The 22,638-nt window shown below is 47.8% G+C and overlaps 1 protein-coding gene across 1 annotated transcript in view; it reads right to left on the bottom strand.

Moving 5' to 3' along the window:
• The window catches only part of LOC130473171 (sterol O-acyltransferase 1-like), a 72,679-nt gene that overhangs the window by 12,827 nt on the left and 37,214 nt on the right, over positions 1 to 22,638 (bottom strand). The window contains exons 6-9 of the mRNA XM_056844700.1: positions 20,741 to 21,023; positions 19,397 to 19,475; positions 18,464 to 18,545; positions 3,529 to 3,574 (exon numbers count right to left, since the gene is read on the bottom strand). Of these exons, the coding sequence (XP_056700678.1) occupies positions 3,529 to 3,574; positions 18,464 to 18,545; positions 19,397 to 19,475; positions 20,741 to 21,023 (490 nt within the window). The remainder of the gene's footprint in view (positions 1 to 3,528; positions 3,575 to 18,463; positions 18,546 to 19,396; positions 19,476 to 20,740; positions 21,024 to 22,638) is intronic.

A 22,638-nucleotide genomic window follows, 5' to 3' on the forward strand; every position in this document is an offset into this window, starting at 1 on the left:
TTAAATGGAGACGCAAAGCTTGAACCTGGGACTAGGGCTGTTGAAATTTTTTTTTGGTAAAATTTGGATTTGGCAAAATTTGGCCTGTTTTGATTTGGGAAATGCCGAAGTCTGAACTCCCCTGATTCGGATCCGTGGAATTCGGCGCCAAGTTCTGAGTTCGGGGAAAAATTGGGCCGAATAAAGCCATTAAAAACACATCCGCACCTTTCTGCTGCTCCGGGGGGGGGCATTGTTGGAGGTAGAGGTCCCAACATTTCAGCGTAGCTTGAGGGGACCCTTCTTGCAACAACTCCCAAGTTTTGTAAAGTTTGGGGCAGGGGGTCCCGAGATATGGGGCCCAGAAGGGGTCCCCCCAAAAAAATCGCCCACAGTAATAAAGGCATTGAAAACACATTTGTGCCTTTCCGCGGCTCTGGGGGGGCATGTTTGGAGGTAGAGGTCCCAAAATCTCAGTGTACCTTGAGGGGACCCTTCTTGCAAGAACCCCTAAGTTCTGTGAAGATTGGGTCAGGGACCCCCCAGTTATGGGGCCCGGAAGGGGTCCTCCTATCTGCCCATTGGAATAAAGCCATTAAAAGGGATGTACTAAAATAAATGACAAGTCAGCCTATTGAAAGCAATGGGAGAGGCTGCCCAGCCCATTGAAAATAATGGGAGAGGGGAATGTCGGTTGACTTGCATTGACTCCACTGACTCCTTTAGTACAGGGGATGTACTAAAACAAATGACAGGGTAGCCCATTTGAAATAACAGGAGCGGTTGCACAGCCCATTGGAAACAATTGGAACCAGCCAGAGAGAGACTCACTGTCCCACAGTTAACTCCACACGAAGTTAGCAACCAGTGAAAACAGTAGAAAGCACAGTCCCACACAGAGGCAATCAAGCCCACCCCCCAGCAGAACAGGTAAACCTACCCCCCTTTGGCTTCCCCCCTCACACACACACACACACACACACACAGAATCTCCCCCCCCCACATACACACACACAGGGGAAAAATTATATAGAATTATAGAGAAAAGCCCCCAAATGGGTCTTACTGTGGATGTCTTCTTCTCTTCTATCAGGAGCAGGGACTAGGAGGACTCAGGAGTAATCCAATACGATTCTAGCAGACTCACACACACATACTCTCTGGCCATTTATGCACGGGAAGTTTTGCCTTGGATTAACGCTCTCTAGATGCACATTAAGGATTGCCTGCTCCCATTCATTCCAATGTGTGGGGGGGACCCCATAACTCGGGATTAATTGCCTTTTAGTCAGACCCCCAGGCCGGGGTAATGGTATGGCCCAACTGCCGAGGAAACCAGACCCCCGGGCCTGTAATGGTAAGGGTACAGCCCAACTCGAATGTGTTTTTAAAGGCTGTAATGGGCAGATGGGTGGGGGGACCACTTCCGGGCCCCATAACTCGGGACCCCCTGCCCCAATCGTCACCAAACTTGGGGGTTCTTGCAAGAAGGGTCACCTCAAGCTACACTGAAAGTTTGGGGCCTCTACCTCCAAAAATCCACCCCCAGAGCCGCGGAAAGGTGCAAATGTGTTTTAATGCCTTTATTCCTGTGGGCGATTTTGGGGAGGACCCCTTCTGGGCCCCTGACCCAATCTTTACAAAACTTGGAGGTTCTTGCAAGAAGGGTCCCTTCAAGCTACGCTGAAATGTTGGGATCTCTACCTCCAAACATGCCCCCCCAGAGCCGCGGAAAGGCACAAATGTGTTGCTAATGCCTTTATGGTTATTCTGCTGATTCGGAGCCCCCGAATTTGCCAAATTCGGCTCATTGTTTTCCCACCTTTTTTTGAATTCGGTTCCATCCAAACTAGAAACCACCGAATCGGAGAAAATTCGGCTGTTTTGGGGTTCGGGACGAACCGAATCGACAGCCCTACCTGGGACCACCATAATATTAAACAGATGCTCTACCACTGAGCCACGGTTCCTTATAGACTCATAGAATCATAGAATCATAGAGTTGGAAGGGACCACCAGGGCCATCAAGTCCAACCCCCTGCATAATGCAGGAAATTCACAACTACCTCCCCCCTCCACACCTTTAGTGACCAGAAGATGGCCAAGATGCCCTCCCTCTCATCATCTGCCTAAGGTCACAGAATCAGCATTGCTGACAGATGGCCATCTAACCTCTTCTTAAAAACCTCCAGGGAACAAAGCGCTTACCACCTCCCGAGGAAGCCTGTTCCACTGAGGAACCGCTCTAACTGTTAGAAAATTCTTCCTAATGTCTAGACGGAAACTCTTTTGATTTAATTTCAACCCGTTGGTTCTGGTCCAACCTTCTTGAGCAACAGAAAACAACTCGGCACCCTCCTCTATATGACAGCCCTTCAAGTACTTGAACATGGTTATCATATCCCCTCTCAGTCTTCTCCTCTTCAGGCTAAACATACCCAGCTCCTTCAACCTTTCCTCATAGGACTTGGTCTCCAGACCCCTCACCATCTTTGTTGCCCTTCTCTGGACACGTTCCAGCTTGTCTACATCTTTCTTAAATTCGGGTGCCCAAAACTGAACACAGTACTCTAGTTGAGGTCTAATCAGAGCAGAGTAAAGCAGTACCATCACTTCGCGTGATCTGGACACTAAACGTCTGTTGATGCAGCCCAAGACTGCATTTGCCTTTTTAGTTACAGCATCACACTGCTAACTCATGTTCAGTGTTTGGTCTACTAAGACCCCAAGATCCTTTTCACACACACTACTGCTCAAACAAGTCTCCCCCATCCTATAATTATAGGATAATCCTTTTCACACACACTACTGCTCAAACAAGTCTCTCCCATCCTTATTTGAGCTACCTCAGTTAAGCTATTATGATTCCCTGGAAGCTTTACAAAAGCTGGTTCCATCAATCTCTTTAACACCAACAATGGAAACAGGAGGGTGTAAACATTTGTATGTACTAGCGACTTATGGACCTGTTGAAAAGTTAGCTTACAAAGCAAAACCTGTAGCACGTCAGGTAAAAAAGGACCAACGGGCAATAAACATATGTAATGCCAATAATGAATGCAGCAGTGTACAATCTGTTGAATGAATGCCATGTATACAAAGAGTTAAAACAGAACAAGACTTTAGATAATACATTAGTTTCAAACCCTTTTCAGATTGCAATCGCAGATCTGAGCAGGGATTCCACTGCTTCCCACAGTAACACTCATTTTGTACTTAAGCTCTTTAGATAAACCTAAGGAAGACTCAAATGAGCGTATTATATGAAATTTTGTTCTATATTAAGATCTTGGGTGCACAATATTCAATGCCTTTGTACACATACCATCACTTCAACAGACTGCATACTGTTGCATTCAGTACTGACAATTCATGTGCCTTTCAGTCCTTTTGGTGGCGGCTTTGGACTGATCATACTGAAGACCTGCTCCCTTTTTTTCTTTATTGTTACATAGTGGTACAAAAATTTCATAGAAGAACATTCAAAAATTATCTGGAGATGGCTAGGATTTTCCATCCAACACCCCCCTCCAAAAAAAACCCACTAACCTGTGCAAACATGGTAGCTACATAGCTCCATCGTCTTGTGGGAGTCCTATAAGAAAGATAACTCAGCATTATAACCCCCTCTTGGTGTCAGCAAAATATATAACCACCAAAACCTTTTTTTAGAAGCATTTAGAAGAGTTTCATTAAGGCCGTCAACACTACGCAGCAAACACAATCCAAACTCTGCTCCATTTTAACAACTAGATATGGCAAATACTTAATTTAGACCAATCAGATTTGTTGAGCTGCTGCAAGAACTGTTAAGTCTCATGACAGTTAACTATAAGTAAAAAAGAGTGTAGTCAAGTAAAATCAATAACAGTATCAACTCCATACTGGGACAACCTGCGACCAGATCTCTCATCCATTATTCAAGGCACCCAGTACTTGGTATCAAACCTTCTATCAAATGCACAGCTCAACCAAACATTCAGAAAAAAGCAAGCAATACAATCCCAAGAGTCTGTACAACTACTGTACAACTGTACTCAACCAACCCCTCCTGCACTGGATCCGGCCCTAGTTCAACCAGTGGATCCTGCGTAACACTTGTGTGCTTTGATAACCATATGATGCAAAATCATCTGATAACGGAACCAGGATGATAGATGGACAAAATAATTTAAAAAGTTTCCAGAGTTAACACCTGGTGAGGATGTGGCATCTTTCTTGGCTTTATTTGAGGCTACATCCCAAGGCTATCATTTGCCGGATGCTGAATATATGGGAGCCTTGAGAAGGTGCTTGTATGGGGAGGTTGTCGAACTGTTAGCGCAGCTGACATCCCAGCAAGCAAGGGACTATCAATCTTTTAAGCAATTGGCTCTCCAGCAGTTTGGTCTTTCAACTGAGCAACTCTGGCAACGGTTCCACTCTGCAGCGCTTAAACTGAAAAAATCTTACAGCTCTTTCGCTAGTGGGGTTCAAAGAATGTGCTCTCACTGGATTGAATCCGCTCACACATGCACTTTCCGGGATATATCAGAGCTGATAGTTTAGGAGCAAATTGATCAAACCATCCCACAAGAGCATGCAGCATTGGTCCACGCTCAGAGGCCTGCAACTACTTGTGAGTTGGCGGCAGTGTTCGACGAGATAGCCGTGGCGGACCAGCCCACCTTGAAGTGGCATGGACTTGAAAAGCTGCCTCGAGAGAAATCTCTGTCTTCCCCCTGGCATTACAGGCAAGAACAACAGAATTGACCCCTGCTTGTTCCTCATCAGCAGGCTCAGATTTTAGCCGAGATTCCTGCCAAAGATCTGAAGGGACTGGTAAGTTCGACACCAGCTCTGGTGGTGTGTAGTTATTGTAAACAGCAGGGACACATCAGAAGAAGAGTTGGTTTTTATATGCTGACTTTATCTTTTAAGGAGAATCACTGGCTTACAATCACCTTCCCTTCCACTCCCCACAACAGACACCTTGTGAGGTAGATGGGGCTGAGAGTTCAGAGAGAACTCTGAAGGTCACCCAGCTGGCTTCATGTGTAGGAGTGGGGAAGCCAACCCGGTTCTCCTGATTAGAGTCCACCACTCCTAACCACTACACCACACTGGCTCTCTCAGAGCTTGATGCCCTCAGTTGATAGCTAAAGGTGACCAACAGCAGCCAAGAGTCCATAGGGCAGTGATGGCGAACCTTTTAGAGACCGAGTGCCCAAACTGCAACCCAAAACCCACTTATTTATCGCAAAGTGCCAACATGGTAATTTAACCTGGAATCTAGGGGAAGAAGAAGAGAAAAATTATGGTAGCAGAAAACTTTTTTAAAAAGTCTTTTAAAGGCAAGGAGCAAGACCCCACTATAAATCCATCTTGGAGGGTACTGTTAAAAAAAAGAACATGGAAAAGGAAGAACTATAAGAAGGGACGCCCTATCCATCTATTCCAGCAAAAGCAAACATTAGTCCCTGCTCAACACGTTGCAGGCTAGCAAAATTTTCTTTCAGCAGAAACCCCTGTGGCTAAAACTCCATTTCTTAGATGCACCAAGCAGATAGATCTTCACTCTGCTTACATTGTATGTATACAGTTTGGTGAAAATATGTACTCAGCCAAGAGGGGCCCCTGGCATACAGGGCAGACAGAGCAAAATGCAACTCTGCAAAGCTCAAATCTAATCAGGAGAAATATAGAGGCCATCCACTAGTTACTAGCTGAACTAGTGTCAGATTCTAGGACTCCGTTGCCTCTCAGGAATCATCAACTTTACTCCAGACGTTAGCAGAGAGTTAAAGTAGAATTTATTTGAAAGGAAGGGTACAGTAATCTATGAAACACAACGTTACAATGGCGCCAAATCATTTGGAGGGTATTCTTATAGAGTACACACGCTAGCATGTTTACAAGTAACATCTTTGAAATGCAAAACATCAGAGGTTCCCCAATACCAAGAGAGAGAATTCACACCTTAAGATCAGAGCAGGATTACAATCAGGAAGTCACTTTGAAGTGGAGACCTCTCGAGCCTTTTGGCTGTTGCCTCTTCCTTCCCACGGGAAGGAGAGATGAAACGAAAGTCACCTCGCTATCCCGGGTCCGATTGCATGCCCTCGCTGACACTCCGCCTCCCCAAAGGCCCCCCCTCCAGATTTCCTGGTTTGTCCGGGTAATGGCGATGGAAATCCGCTACAAGGGTTGGAGCCTGTACGTGAACAGCGGACACCCACTCATCGTGACTGGAATTTAAATGTTTCCAACGCACAAGATATTCCAGTCGGCCCCTGCGCCTCCGAGAATCGAGCACCCTGGAGATTTCAAAGTGCCGTTCGCCCTGTACCATGATGGGAGTTGCCGCTTCGGGTTCGGGGTGCCATTCTGGTGCTTGTAGAAAGGGTTTTAGTAGACTCACGTGAAACACCGGGTGCACCCCTTGTAAGGATTTGGGTAGCTCCAGCTCTACCGTAACCTCATTGATAACTCTGGAGATAGAAAATGGGCCCACAAACCGTTGGCTCAATTTTTTACACGGGCGTAAAGACCTGAGGTTCTTAGTGGAAAGATACACCTTTTCTCCGACCCTCAATTCCCACTGAGGTGTTCTGTGTTTGTCTGCTTGTAGTTTGTACCTATCTTTAGCCTGTTCCAGGTTTTTTACAAGCCAGGGCCAAGTGTTCCTCACTGTGTGAGCCCATTTAGACACCTCGGGGGGATCGCCTTCTGGCGGGGTGGGTACAACCCCTAATGGTCCAAAATCCATTCCATAAACTGCTTTGAATGGGCTCACCCCGGTTGCAGAGTGCACCGAGTTATTGTAGGCATATTCTGCCAGTGGCAGCAGATCAACCCAATTGTCTTGGTGATAATTAACAAAACAACGCAAATAACATTCCATCACCGCATTAACCCTTTCGGTCTGCCCATCCGTCTGGGGGTGATAGGCAGATGACAAACCCAACTGCACACCTACAATTCCTAAAAACGCTTTCCAGAACTTGGACACAAACACGGAGCCCCTGTCACTCAGGACCTTCCGTGGAAATCCGTGCAATTTGAATATGCAGTGCACAAACAAGCGAGCCAGTTTATGTGCAGATGGCATCCCTTCACATGGCACGAGATGAACTTGCTTAGAGAAAAGATCCGTGATAACCCACAGGACAGTCTTCCCCTGACTGGATGGGAGGTCTGTTATGAAATCCATCCCAATCACTCGCCAGGGTGCCTCGGGAGTTTCTAGGGGCTTTAATAATCCCGGGGGTTTTCCCATCAAACGTTTACTAGTTGCGCACACAGGGCAGGATTTGATAAACACTTCGATGTCTTGGCGCATCCCAGGCCACCAAAACTGTCTTCTTATTAGATGTAAGGATTTAGCAAACCCAAAATGTCCCCCTATTGTTGAACTGTGGCTCCGTTCCAATATCTCCCGCCTCAGTTCCCTGGGCACGTAATGTTTGTTCTTACAGATACCGTTTTTGTCCGTCATCTGGGACGGGATAGATTCTTCCTCCCGCTCTCGCTGAAGGGCCTCCCCCCACCTCGTCCTGACTATCTCTGGGAGGCTTTCTGGAACTGCCCAGAGGCGGGGAATGGCAGCATCCGACCCCGGCAAGGGGGTGGGTACATCCGACCCCGGCAAGGGGGTGGGTACCGGCCCTTCAGCCTGGTCCCTTCGCTCTATTTGGGAGATTCCCCCCCCCTCCCCAGCGGTAGTGGTTGAGAGTTCTCCGGGGACTGCTGGGGATGAGAAGGTGGGAGCGACCACTTCACGAGGGGAACTCGAACTCGAGTCCTGTGCCGCCGCGCGGCTTTGCGCTCTGGTCAGAACTCCTGCACTATTCCCCTCTGCAGTCAAACCCAGGTGTTCCCGTGTGAAAAGAGAACCCACCGGCCGCTCAACCTGACACTCATATTGCGGCATGCGAGACAGTCCGTCTGCTAAGCAGTTTTCTTTCCCAGGCATGTGTTTGATGGTAAAATTAAACTTAGAGAAAAAGGTAGACCAACGCACTTGTTTGGCTGACAGCTTCCGCTGACCCAAAATAGATTCGAGGTTGCGGTGATCAGTACATACCACAAAGGGCTCGGCAGCCCCCTCCAGGAACTGTCGCCAAACCGTGAGTGCATGTTTAATCGCCATTGCCTCTTTTTCCCCAATTGGCCAGTTGAGTTCAGGGCCAGAGAACTTCTTAGAAAAATATGCGCAGGGTCTAAGTCTCCCTTGATCATCCCTCTGAAGGAGCGCGCCTCCCATCGCCTTGTCAGAGGCATCTACCTGTAAGGTGAATGGCCTGGAGCAATCTGGGTGCGCCAGAATGGGTTCAGAGGTAAAGCGCTCCTTAAGAATTTCGAAAGCCGCCTGACACCTGGCGGTCCAAGGTACCTGGTATTGTGCAAAGATGGCCTCTTGCCCCTTCCCCTTGGTTTTAAGCAAATCAGTAATAGGCAAGGCTATTTGAGCGAAATCCTGAATAAAATTTCTATAAAAGTTCGCGAACCCCAGAAACTGCTGAACTTGTTTGCGAGTTCTGGGAGGTTCCCATTCTAACACTGCCTGCACTTTCTCCGGATCCATGCTTAACCCTTGGGGAGATATCACATAACCCAAAAACGACAATTGGTCTTGGTTGAATGCACATTTTGATAACTTAGCATACAAATGATTGTCCCTTAGACGACTCAACACCTCCCGCACCAACTCTCTGTGCTCTGCGGGATCCTTGGAGTAAATTAATAAATCGTCGAGAAATACTATTACACCTTTAAATAGGAGGTCGTGTAGGATCTCATTAATTAATTGCATGAAGCACGAGGGCCCCCCAGACAGACCGAATGGCATGACTAAAAATTCAAACAAACCATAGCAACAAGAAAAGGCTGTTTTAGCTTCATCCCCCTCCTTGATCCGGACCCTGTAGTAGGCTTCCGCCAGGTCAATTTTCGAAAAAACACAACCCTCCTGTAACGCACTCAGGAGATCCGGGATTAAGGGAAGGGGGTAGGCATTAGTTTCAGTAATCGCGTTAAGCCCCCTGTAGTCTACACACAGTCTGAGATCAGATGTACCTTTCTTCTTCACAAAGAAGCAGGGAGAAGAAAATGCAGCCTTGGACGGCCGTATGAAACCCCGCTTCAAGTTCTTGTCCAGAAATTCTCGCAGCACTGTTTTCTCGTGAGGACTCATGGCATAAACTCGAGCCTTGGACGGTTTCACATCCTTAATCAGTTCGATGGCACAGTCCGTTGTGCGATGAGGAGGCAATAAATCACAATCCGTCCCTTCAAATACATCGGAAAAGTCACTATACTCTGGGGGTAACGTGGGCGTCTCCAAAGCAGCGGCGTCTCCCCCTTCCCCTCCAGGTAAATCATCCCGGCTGTGTCTCTCGCACTGGGGAGCTCCAAATACCACCTGCCTTTGTTCCCAATCAATGCTCGGGTTATGCCCCACCAACCAATTGATGCCGAGCACCACCGGGTAGGAAATTTTAGGAACTACCGTGAAGTGGATCTGTTCCCAGTGATTTCCCACCCCCAACCACATCTTGCGAGTGCGCAAATGAACCGGCCCCCCCCCCGCAGGTCACTCCCATCCATTTGATGGAAGTGTAGGGACTGGTCCAGTTCTCGAGTCCCAATTTTCAGACGCTCTACCACCGCCTGATCAATTAGGGTCCGGGAGCACCCGGAATCCACTATAGCCACAACAGCCACAGGTTCCCCCCCTTGGGGGTTTCGTAACACCACAGGTATCAGTAATGTCTCTCCCTGATCACTCACCCTACATGGAGCCGGTTTGGTTTCTTCCGCGGGTGCCCTCTGTGCCGGTTCCCTCACAGAAGGCCGTCCTCGTTTTTTGCCGGTGAGGGGCTTCGGAAACTATCTCGGGTACAACGGTTGTGGAGATCCGATGAGGTTTCAGCTTGCAGGGCCGCCGCCCCACGGCGACCGTTCATCCCCTCCGCTCTCCTGTGCTCCAGATTCCGAGGTGGTGTCGCCTCCCGCTCTTGTGTCGCCCTGTTGCTCGTCCCTTCTGACGGCGTGTTGGTACATTTTGCCGCAAAATGGCCCATCTTCCCACACTGAAGGCAAGCTCCCTCCCTGAACCGACGCGCCCTGTCGAGACTGTAGACTCCTCGATGTCTTCCCTCTCGCCGGGGGCCTACTGCGTTGTCCCCTCTCGCGGGCGGGATAGGGGTTGTCTTCGAAGGACGATCCCTGGAGAACTGGAGGGTAAGCTTGCGATTCTCTACCAGAGCTGCCAAACTTATCCACTCCTCCACCGATTCTGGATCTCCCAAAGTCAAACAGCCATCCAGCACTTCCCACCGCAACCCTTCGCGGAAATGCTGGACCTTTGTGGCCTCGCTCCACTCCGTATCTTGCACGACAAAGATAAAAAGTCTTGTGCATACTCACTTACTGAGCGGGTTCCCTGCTTCAAACGACGCAGGGCAACCTTTGCCTTTTCCCCCCGGTGGGGGTCTTCGAACCTGCGTCGCAGAGCGGACAAGAACTCATCCAGGGATGCCAAAACCCTAGGCATAGTCTCTGCCGCCGTCACTGCCCACTCCACCGCTTCCTTCTCCAGCAGGCTGATCACATACCTGACCCGAGCCTCTTCCGAGGCAAAGGTCTCCCCCTGGTCCTTCATGAAGCCGGAAATTTGGAGTAAGAAGTGAGGCAACTGTGAGCTGGATCCGTCGAAAGATACCTTCAGGTCTCTGGCCGTAGGGCGTCTGGGCGTGGGAGCCTCCCCAACAACGAGCGGTCCAGTAGTCGGCCGCGAATCCGTTTGGGGTGGTTGCACGGGCTGTCCAAGCCCCCTCACTGCCCCTAGAACAGCTGCGAGATCCCGCTGCAAGGTGTCTAGCTGAGTTTGCAGGTCCCGATTCTGCAGAACGAGCATCTGATTCTGTCTGCGTATCAGAGTGGCCGCTTCTGCCGTGAGGGTAGGGGTGTGAGCGAGCGTGGGGTCCTTCCACCCTTCCCCCTCTCCATACCAAGCGGCCAGCGGTCCCCGGTAGAAGTCGCCTCCTGGTTCTGACGCTGCTCTCTGCCGCTGCCCGGCCCCCGAGAGTCGGGGGGTCCACGTCAGCCTTCCAGGGACATCGGTAGGCCCGGGTGGGCGCTGCTCCGGGGTCGCTTCTCCTTGGCCAACCTCAATATCAGCGGGAGTCTGCCGACTTTCCTCTCCCGCGTTGAGCGGCCCCGAGGGTGGTACAGACATCCTAATACTACTTCTGACCCGAAAACAAAAAAGGTTGAGATTGTAACGTACTGTCAGATTCTAGGACTCCGTTGCCTCTCAGGAATCATCAACTTTACTCCAGACGTTAGCAGAGAGTTAAAGTAGAATTTATTTGAAAGGAAGGGTACAGTAATCTATGAAACACAACGTTACAATGGCGCCAAATCATTTGGAGGGTATTCTTATAGAGTACACACGCTAGCATGTTTACAAGTAACATCTTTGAAATGCAAAACATCAGAGGTTCCCCAATACCAAGAGAGAGAATTCACACCTTAAGATCAGAGCAGGATTACAATCAGGAAGTCACTTTGAAGTGGAGACCTCTCGAGCCTTTTGGCTGTTGCCTCTTCCTTCCCACGGGAAGGAGAGATGAAACGAAAGTCACCTCGCTATCCCGGGTCCGATTGCATGCCCTCGCTGACAACTAGTAATGTGAAGTTTTCTTAAGACAGTCATAGCTTGAAAGCTTTTATGCATGGGAGGTTTTACCTTGGATTTGCCACTCTTTAGATGCACATTTTTCTCACTCAGGTTCTCAAAATGCAACAATAAGCCCCATGCAGAGTTTTGAGAATTCGGATGGGGGAAATGTGCATCTAGAGAGCGGCAAATCCAAGGCAAAACCTCCTATGTATAAATGGCCATAGTGAGAATTTACTATCCCAGGGGCCTGAAGCAAGAAAATGTATGTGTATGGGGGTCCCCTGTACCATCTTGCTGTGGGGATCCAAGCTGAACTAGGAGGCGGATCTCACACCGATCAGTCCCAACTTTAGGGGGAAAGAGTGGACGGCGGAGAACTAGCTAAGGACAACCCTTCCCCACCGAGGGAGGAGAGCGTGCAAAGAGAGCGCTGGACTGGAAGGGGCCCACCTGGCCACTTCCCCCTAGCCCAGAGGGAAGCCAGAGGAAGACGATGGCGCCTCTCCCACGCCAACCCGTCTAGGAAGGGGGGATCTGAGAAGGAAGAGGGCTCTGCGCCGTCCCCCAAAGCGCACCGCTCAAGCCGGCCGTGGAGGGGCTCGAAGCCGGCCCACCACTCGCCCCCACAGCTCGTCCGCCCCGTCCCGCTCACTCCCAACACAGCTGCCCACCAAGGCACACGGCCACAGCCTCACCCGTCCGAGGTAGAGACGGGTGGGGCAGAACCGGAGAGGGGAGCAGGCGCCAAGGAACAGCTGAGCCGGCCGCAGCTCAGCTGAGAGAGGGAGGGGCCCAGATACCGACCCGGGAGGCCTTTTGGAGCCCTGGAAGAGCGGGGCAGAGCCGGAGAGGCGAGCAGGTGCCGAGGAACAGCTGAGCCGTGGCCGCAGCTCAGCTGAGAGAGAGAGGGGCCCAGACGCAGACCCGGGAGGCCTTTTGGAGCCCTGGAACTGAAGGACAGGAGGCTCGGGAGGGGGCAGACGCTGCTGCCGTGCGCCTGGCCCTCTCATGCAACCGCAGCGAGCCACTTACCCGCTCGTGCCCACAGAGAGGGCTCTGCGTGCTGACTCCAGCATGCGTGCCATGGGTTCACCAACACAGCCATAGGGTTTCCAGTTGGTCCCAATCCCAGTTGAATACCAGAGTCGAACAATAGCCTGAGGGCTGAGAGATGGATATCCAAGACCAACTGCCAACCTGTGATGGCCCACCAGGGCGGGGTGCTCCTGTAGCAGCACAGTGCTATGAAGAGGCCTGCAGCAGGCAGGGCAACAGGCTGGGGTTTCTGAAGCCGAGGCTTCTACAGCTGGCAGCTGTATTAATTGGGAATGGGAGTAATAGACGCAGTCCAGTAACAGTCCAAAGGTCAGTCAGGGTGAAAGGCAATCTGTCAGAGCAAAAGGCAGAGTCAAGGTCAGGCTGGTCCAAGGTCAGGCAGGGAGTCCAAAAGAATTCAGGGTTGAGAAAGCAGTCCGAGTCAATACATCGTCAGCCAGAGTGGAGTGCCGCAGGTTCGCCATGCGTTGCTTCCACAGCTTCTGCTGACTCAGCCCTCCTAAATACTTGCAGCTTCTGTAAAGACTCACTCACTATCTTCATGGCTGTCTTGGTTCCTTCTTTGTTGTTCCAACCTGGCTGAACGCCGGCGTTGTTCTGCCAGGACCCGGCCCATTTTCCTTCGATGAGTCCCAGGAGACATCTGTTCCTCATGGTCTCCCTGGGCAGCTTCCTTGATGTTCCTGGGTCGGCCGGCGTCTGGTCTTCTTTAGGCTGCTCTGTAGCCGGTGACTTTAAGGTATGTCTTGGCAATACATCGTCATCAGCTGTTTTCTCTGTCAGTGTGGGTGGGGAAGGAGGACTCGGTCCCTGGATCTGGTCTCCGTCAGAGTCTGAATCTGTTGTCAGGCAGCCTCTGACACAACCACTTCCACAGTTGAGGTAATGCAGTCTGACCTTGTGTGCAAGTCAGCCCCCCGCGACCCTACCTGGCCAGCTAGAGAAATACAGCAAAGAAGGGAGGAAGCACACTGTCAGTGTCAAGGTTCTGTTCAACTGTCTGGGGAATGTCTAGGCCTGGAACCGTATTCCGTTGGCCTCTCCACAGAGAAAGACCATATCCCGTTATATTTGTCAGAAACAAGCACGTTGGTGTGCTCAGAGAAGATCCATGCAGGAAAGTCTGCAGGATCACCTTAATCTTCAGGCTACCTGGGATAGTAGTGCAGACATGTCAAGCTTGTCGGAGGATATTTTCTATGACCTGGGCTTGCAAGCGGATGGCAAAGTTGAAATACGTTCTTATGACTCTCTACCCAAACAGCAGCTTGTTACATTTGCAAAGGTGTGTGTGTGAGGGGGGGGATTGGAGTGACACCATTCCTTTATTGGTGCATCAAGGCCGAGACCCTCAGTTTCTCATAGGCATGGATATGCAATATAAAGTTTTAAAACCAAAACAGCTGAAACCTATCCAAAGTTGCCTCCAGCTGTGAGCTCTTTGGAGCAGCCTGGGAAAGAAGGAGGGAGGGAGGCATGGGGAATGGGCAGAGACACGCCACAGAGGCAAAGGGATGGCTTTTTTCCTGTGAGTACTGACCCGATGATTTACAATTAGCAATTAAAAGCATGTCTAACTCTTAAAGAAGGTAGAGCAGCAGTGATGAAGATTAACTCTTCATTGGATAAACCAGAAGACACTAGGTTTGTCTGGGATAGTGAACTGTTGTATCTAGACTATGTGCCCAAGAAGAAAAGTTCCATCCTGATTTCTGAGAAACTGCTTGTGGTTCCAGAATTGTTTAGAAAGGAAATCTTAAGAGTTGGCCATGATTTGTCCCTGACTGGCCACCTTGGATTTAAGAGGACATTTTCTAAAATTAGTTCTGTTTTTTTTTAACTGGTCTGGCATATATAAGAACATAAGAAAGGCCATGCTGAGACAAAGAATAAATGTAAAGTATAGAATGGTGCAAATGAATTGTATTAAGTATCAAGTATTTATTGCTTCGATAGATAGCCTGGAAAGTAGTGGAAACATGGAGAAAGAATTTAGATAATTGATTAAATAAAGGTCCAGTATGACACGAATGATCAATTCAAAACGAACTCCCTGAAAGATTGTTTACACTGTATGTACGTGAACGATTGAGAATGTTGTTTGTTCTTGAAAATTTCAAATAAAAATATTTTTTTAAAAAAGAAAGGCCATGCTGGATCAGACCCATTGAGTCTAGCAGTTTGTTCACACAGTGGCCAACCAGGTGCCTCTAGGAAGCCCACAAACAAGACAACTGCAGCAGCACCATCCTGTCTGTGTTCCACAGCACCTAATATAATAGGCACTCTCCTCTGATCCTGGAGAGAATAGGTACGCATCATGACTAGTAGCCATGAATACCCCTCTCCTCCATGAACATGTTAAGGATTATGTTAATAGTTGTGAAGTTTGTCAGAAGGGTGGGCGTGCTTCAGATCATATAAGGATTCCTCTAGGTGAAATTCCAGTTGTTAAAACTCCTTTCTCTGAGATCCAAATTGATATTCAAAGACCTTTTTATACCCACCAATGTAAGCAAACGGGTTGCCAATCTCCCGGACTGGTCATGGCAACCCCAATAGATGTGTGCCACCACCGTTTCAGACAGAACGGCCAGCCCGAACCGCCACTGAAAGGGCTCCTATCCTGTCCCGTGAAGCAGGCAACCAAGGAACCACGGCCAGGTCAACCCCTCCGGTGAACCAGAGGGAATCCATTTTCCTGTGTGCCCGTTCCAGCAGAAGCCATCTTGCAGGGAATTGCTGAGCACGTAGTCATCGCCAACACCCCCCCCTCTCCCCGCAGCATCTGCGTGATTGATGGCCCATCAGAAAGCATTGAGATAGCCGCAACGAGGATTGCTCCCCCAGCTATGCAAAGCAACGCGCTCCAGACTCAGCTGTTCATATCTTTGTTCCAGATCGTTAATCCCATCCATGAACGACTCCCAGTCCTCCCGGAATTGCGCAAATCAATAGGAATAGAATAGTTTGTCTCAATTGCCCTTTTGCCCCACCCTGGCAGCCAACCATTAGCATTTTTGTCACCTTTTGTCTCACACGGGAACCACGAAGGGGTAATCCAATCACCCTGCCCCCAGAAAAAGAGTATAACTGGGGTCTCCTTTAGTCCATACGCCTGCTTAGGTCTTCCCCTTTAATACTTGCTGTCACTCTGTCAGAGTGGGCAGCGATGCTCGAACACGCAGGGGACCCCCCCCCGCCCCTTTTTATTCCTCTCTGTTGCACGGAACCTTGGATGCCCCCCCTACAGGACCAGGTGCAGTATTACCCATCTTCAGAGGGCCGGCCACATTGGCAAGTGTCTCTACTGTAACAACTTTGATTCCTAGACTCTGTGTGCTGTGTGCTGTGTGCTGTGTGCTGTGTGTAATTTTGTATGCATGTGTGAACATATAATTTGAGTAAAATTCCTTTTAAACTTAATTCCATTGCTTCTGCCTCATTTTCTGGTCATGGTATGGACTCTGGTAGACAAAGGTTGCATCCTGCTTAAGTTACATCCTATTGCCGGTTATTGAGCTCTAATTCCCCCATATAATAATTCATAACCGGGCATTTAGGCTAACACCAAGTCTGTAAAGAGATTCATTCTGGTGATTATTGACAGAGCAACCTGTTTACAGGCAATTGTACTTTTAAGAACTGTCACTGCTATGAATGTTGCCAAAGCTATGTTGGAATTTTGCTCTTGTTATGGTTTTCTGCGAGTAGTCACAATGGGTCGCGGATCCACATTTGTGAGTAATCTAATGCAAAAGTAATATGAGATAGTGGGAGTGACCCAGAGTCAGAATGCAATTTATCATTCCCAGTCTCATGGGCAGTCTATCTCAGATTATTTTGCGAGCTTACAAAAGATTTTACAAAGTATGAGACAAATAGTCCACAAAGCCATTTTAGAAGCATTGTTTTAATAAGATTGCTAGATCTAGACAGTTGCAGGAGGGAGATTTTGCTCTGCTTTTGAAATCTGAGTGTGTGGGGAAATTAGATGGGCAATGAAGTGAGCCATTTAAGGTTGTAAAAAATTGCAGGGATGGAAATTATCAACTGACAGATCCTGAAAGAGGTCTCCTGTTTGTTTGTCAGGAAAGCTACCGGTCTTAAACAAATAGGTCAACACCCCTCTGGCTTGTCCATTTCTGTGACAGCTGTGAACAGCACGCAAAACCAAGCTGGATCTTGAGGGGGTCTCGGGAGCAAGTGCTCCGGGTGCATGGAAGTGGGGAGGGGGGGCGCCAGCGCAGGCCTGAAGAACAGAAGTGCCGCTGCCATGGCCGCCACTCAGCATTTAGCTGCCTGTCCTTTTTCATTGCATGCGCAGTGCCTACAGCAGCTGCAGGCGAGGCCAGGGGGTGGGCGAGCACGTCACGGCGACTGCCTCTCTGGCCACCTGGCCCCAAGACCCCCTCCTTCTCCCAGGTGCTCCTTCCCCCAGCTCCGTGCTTAACACAGAAGGGGGGGTCAAAGGGGGACTTGAACCATACAAGTAGGAGATCTGATCAAGTTGCCTTCTTTCACTTGATGCTGAAAAAGCTTTTGACAAAATATACTGGAAATTTATCTTTGCTACATTGACTAAATTTGGTTTTCCTCACAAATTTTGAAGTGATTTAGAATTCTTCATTCATCTCCCAGATCCTGGGTGCTGACTAATGGCATATTTTCCATCCTATTCCTTCTTGAGAGGGGCAGTAGGTACTTTCTCCGCTTATTTTTTATTTATGTCTGGAAACTCTAGCCTATGCCATTAGACAAAATAATCATATACATAGCTTTATACATAACTCTTTGGAATTTAAAATTATTCTGCATGCATATGATCTTTTATTATTTATTTCGGAACCTCAGTCTTCCATTCCGGCATTAATGAATACAATTAATACCTTTGGAGACTTGTCTAGATATTCAATTACTTGGGCATTACTTGGACTGAGTTGATGTCACTGGGAGACAATGTATCACGGAGTGTATTTGCCTAAGGACATTTTTGGTGGTGCCCAGATGTCATTACTTGTCTTGGAATATTGATTCCTAGAAATATTACGCACAGGATTATGCTGGATTTTAATAAGCTAACTGCTGATATATCTTTGGACTAGGACATATGGGCAACTTTAAACTTGTCTCTATGGGGCAAAGTAAATACACTCAAAATGAATATTGTACCTAGGATTATTTATATTTCACGTGCACTTCATTTCTATACACATTGCAGATCTATTCATAAAATTAATACTTCGTTTCAGAAATTTATGTGGGGTTCCTCAACGTCTCGGATTTCTTTAAAGATGCTACTTCCATTTAATGAAGGAGGATGAGGTTCCCCTGATCTTAGTTGGTATCATCAGACATACTTCTTAACTCGTACTAATGATTGGGATCCCTCCTTACAGTATCATCTTGGGATCTTTGAGAGGCTTTTTGTCAAGTGCCCCTCTCTAAGGGGAATGCATTAGGGTCTACTTATGCTGCAGGTCGCCCAAGTCTGCAGAAGAATACCCAGCATCTGAAGCTGGCCCCATTTTGGGGGACTACTGAATTGCATAGGGGTCAAGTCCAATAATATATTTATGATAACCAGATGTTTAGAGGGTAGGTGTGCATTATATAGGTGAACACGTAGCCCCTGTTGTAGCCTTTTTGCACCACTGGCTGTATTCCACCGAATGCATGTGTTAAATGAATTTAAAACATTTGGCTGCTATGAAGAGGGAATTAAGTAACTGCACACAAGATTATTCCTACTGACTTTACCTGGGATACTCATCTCTGTAGATCAGGGTGGGAGCAAAGAGGAAATACAAATATTGAGAAAGTCGAGGAAGCTGAACAGAGTCTGAAAAGTCAACAGGGGAAACAGTGATTTAGTACCAGATCATAAAGCATACTAAAAATATCCATAATTTCCCTAGGATGACCTGATTCTTTATTAAAACCTAGGGGTTAGCAATAAACCTTGCCACAATTTCTGTATTCTGACAACCACCCAGCAAAGTGGTTTTCACTATTCTGACGTTATACACTTTAAAAAATAAATTACAGTGCAACCCTATGCACAGCTACAGCCTTCTAAAGTCCACTAAAGTCAATGAGCATAGAAGGGTGTACAGTTATTTAGGACGGCACTGTAAGATTATTTGACAAGTCCATGAAGAGCCATTCCTCTTGACTATACCATATTCATGAACTACCGTCACAGCACATTCCTCTGCCAGGATAGCAAAGCATCAGAGACTTGTCTAGCAACAAGACACAGGATTTTCTTATATACAGCACCACCAAGACACTAGAGGGAGGTCGAGCAATTCTATAACACATCTTGCAAAACAGATGCTGTGAAATCTTTGTCTGAAATGGAGAAGAACCTTGAACCAGTTCCATACTGCAGATTCTGACCTCAGGACAGCACGGGGGCAGAATATTTATTTATAAATTTATACGCCACTTTTCTTCCCAATGGGCCCCCAAAGCAGCTCTACAACATCATTCTCTACTCCTTCATTCTCCCCCCCTCACAACAGCCACCCTGTGAGGAAGGACAGGTTGAGAGAGTGACTGGCCCAAGGTCGTCCAGCAAGCTGGCATGGCAGAGTGGGGATTCGAGCCTGGGTCTTTCAGATCCTCATCTGATAGTCTAACTACAGCACATTCTAACTTACAGCATTCCAGCAGGGCAACGTTACTCACTTGTCTTCGGCGGACTAGAGGACAGTATCCGGGGGACGTTCTCTCTGATAAAAGAGTGACCTTTCATAACCAGACGGACCTGCAGAGAAGAATTGAGAAGACAGGGAAGTTCTATCACATTTAATATACTGCAATAAGCCCCAGATTAAATATACTTAACACAATATTTCCTCCATTAATGCCGTACATTCATTTTGGTGAGTCATGAAACTGAGCAAGTATTGTCTGACTTTTTGCTCTTTACGTTTTGTATTATAATTTTTTAGAGAAACACTGGCACCCTTGTGCGAATTCTATTATTTCGCAATAGGGTTTAGCTAGACAAGCAAGTCATTTGACAGTTTCAAAGTAATAACAAACAAACAAAATTAGATCATTTCTGAAACAGTGCCACTTTTGTGGTTATAGGCAAGAGAGAAAACCAGGCAGTATTTTAATAGGCAGTCTGGGAACAGACCTATACTTAGAGGACATCCACAAGGCAGATGCTTTTGCGTCTGGTGGAACGTGCGTGGGAAAGTGCAGGAAGCATCGCTGGCAGAGAAAGGTACACTTCTGCTCCAGGATAGCCTCACACTGCTAACAGGAAACCAGACTGCACTGGCCTCCAGGGCCTTGGGCTGCCATCCTCTGTTGCCTGCCTTGAAAGAACAAGATAGATCCAGCTAAAGCTCATGTCCCTGGGATAAGGTTGGTTGCTAATTTCCTCCAACGCTCAGTGCATCCAATGGAAGAACTAAAGCCCAGGCCTTAAGAATTCAGGCAGCCTCATTTCAGAACATGTCCGTTTTTTAAGACCCTCTCTCCGAAACTCCAAAGAAAACAAAAATCCCTGAAGCTGGCCATGGATTGGATCTTGTACAAAATCTCCACCGACAGAAGGAAATTTCCATCAGCAGAGGATTTCTTCCCTTCCTCCTCCCCAAAGCAGGCCAAAATGACCTGTGAAATGCCGCTGCCAGGGGACAGCATGAGAGAGGAGTTGGGAAATTTGCTGCGGGAGGTGGGAAAAAACAAAAACTGTCCTTTCTTCCATCAGTGGCATTTTTTTTGCTGGCTCCAATCCCTCTATTTCAAAGAGATGTCAAAGCCCAAAGTATGTACTGATTGTAGGCTTATCCAAAGTCAATCTAAGTATCCAGAAGTAGCTTGCTAATGAAACATTTACTCAAATGGCTACCAACAGGTAATCAGCACTGTGCCCCACCTACAAAAGTAACTGGCTCTTAAGAGCACATAAATACTTTTTTGTTCTCCAAAGGATCAGACAGATGATCAAAAAATATTGCCTTATTTCCTGACCTCTGATTTAAATAATGCTGTCTTCCAGATAGCAAAACGTACCTGCTCCATGATGACTATGAACCGAGAGGCTGGTGGAAGATCATAGGCCAGCGTAACGTACGTTGGTCCCAATCCAAGTCCAACTATCTGGAAGAGCATGAAGAGCGTCCCAAAGAAGACGGAGTGGACTGTCTTGTGGGAGGAATTATGGTAGCTTTGGGCCCACTGGCAGAAGAGGCCGTAGGGCACGGCCAGCGTGGATAAGATCATGTACACACAGGTCGGAGCAACAACAGAAGGCTTGCCAAAAGTGTAGACCATGAGATCAAACTTAAGCACCAACCTTAAAAGAATTTTTGGGAGAAAAAAAGGGTTAAATGATGCTCATTCTCTTACTTGAAATAGCTATTTCTAGACTAAGGAAAGCCATGTGAGCCTGTTGCAGGAAAAGGAAATGACTCTTTTTAACAAAAAAAATCAAGGCTGAATCGGTAACAGTTGTCACTGATGCCTGTATTGATATGGTTGTTTCACAGATTCTCACTTTTAAAAAAACTTTCACACAGGCCATTTATTCATGGAAGGTTTTGCCCTGGAGTTGCCACTCTTTAGATGCACTTTTCCCCCATCCAGATTCTCAAAACGCAACAGTAAAACCCCATGCAGAGTTTTGAGGATTCAGATGGGGGAAATGTGCAGCTATAGAGTGACAAATCCAATGCAAAACCTTCCATGAATAAATGGCCACACATTATGCCGGTACCTGCATCACAGATTAAGGATCGGCTGAAGTTCCCTGTTCGAGTACAAGTACTACGGGCAAACTCGGCTTTCCCACTGCATAACATGTGGGGATTCTGGGGTTTGTGCTGCCCTCGAAGATTCTAGAAGTGGAACCTGGCCAGGTTACAGAGTCATCTGAGTCCCTGGTGGTTATGTCAAAGCAACACTTAGACCCACAGCTCATGGAGGTGGGAAACATTTAAATTGGGGAGTTGTTTTGCTTTGCTTTGGGGTCTGTGTATCCAGTGCAATCAATATTCTTTTGACACTGTCCCTTTTTGCATACTTGTGTTAACTGGCTATGTAGAATTTCACAGTGCAATCCTATGCAGAATTACTCCAGACTAAGCCCACTGAAATGAATGGGCTTAGACTGGAGTTAACTCTCCCCAGGATTGCACTGTCAGTGTCTGTCCCAATGTCTACAAAGGTTCTGAAAAGAAATGGGAAAAAAACCACAGTCCCCTCTAGGATTGTTGATTTTGAGACAGAAAAAAGCACACAACACACTGCTGATTAGCACCACCAGAGTTCCAGAGAAGTCTATTTGCTGGAGCCTCCTCTGACTGCAGCACTGTACACAGAGGCGCACTACTGCTTTAACAAGGCACAAGACAAACAGAGGCCTGGTGGCAGAAACAAGGCATGTGAAGGCCTTGAAAAACAAGATTTCCTGTTTGCAGGACGTCCAGTGGCTAGGGTTGCCAACCTCCAGGTACTAGCTGGAGATCTCCTGCTATTACAACTGATCTCCATCCAACAGAGATCAGTTCACCTGGAGAAAATGGCTGCTTTGGCCATTGGACTCTATGGTATTGAAGTCCCTCCCCTCCGCAAACCCTACTCTCAAAAAAACCTCCTGCCGGTGGCAAAGAGGGACCTGGCAACCCTACCAATGGCTAATCATCATATTTCCTGCACAGCCCACAATTCCCCGGTCTTTGTTGGCACTGTCTCTGCCGGGGAAGGGAAGGCTGGATTTAATCATGAAAAGACCATCTCATCGGTGGATGGAGGCATCTGACACATGGAATGACACCTCCTTTCTGCTCTGTAGTTGAAGAGCAAGGGTGGGCTTGGACAGCCTCTGCTCACCAATGAGAAGGTCCCTTCTCAGTCAAAATATCCCTTTTCTCCATCTCTGGAAGAGGCTGCCCAGCACTCAAGTGGCATTT

This window comes from Euleptes europaea, chromosome 2 (assembly GCF_029931775.1).
Source record: "Euleptes europaea isolate rEulEur1 chromosome 2, rEulEur1.hap1, whole genome shotgun sequence".
NCBI lineage: Eukaryota > Metazoa > Chordata > Lepidosauria > Squamata > Sphaerodactylidae > Euleptes > Euleptes europaea.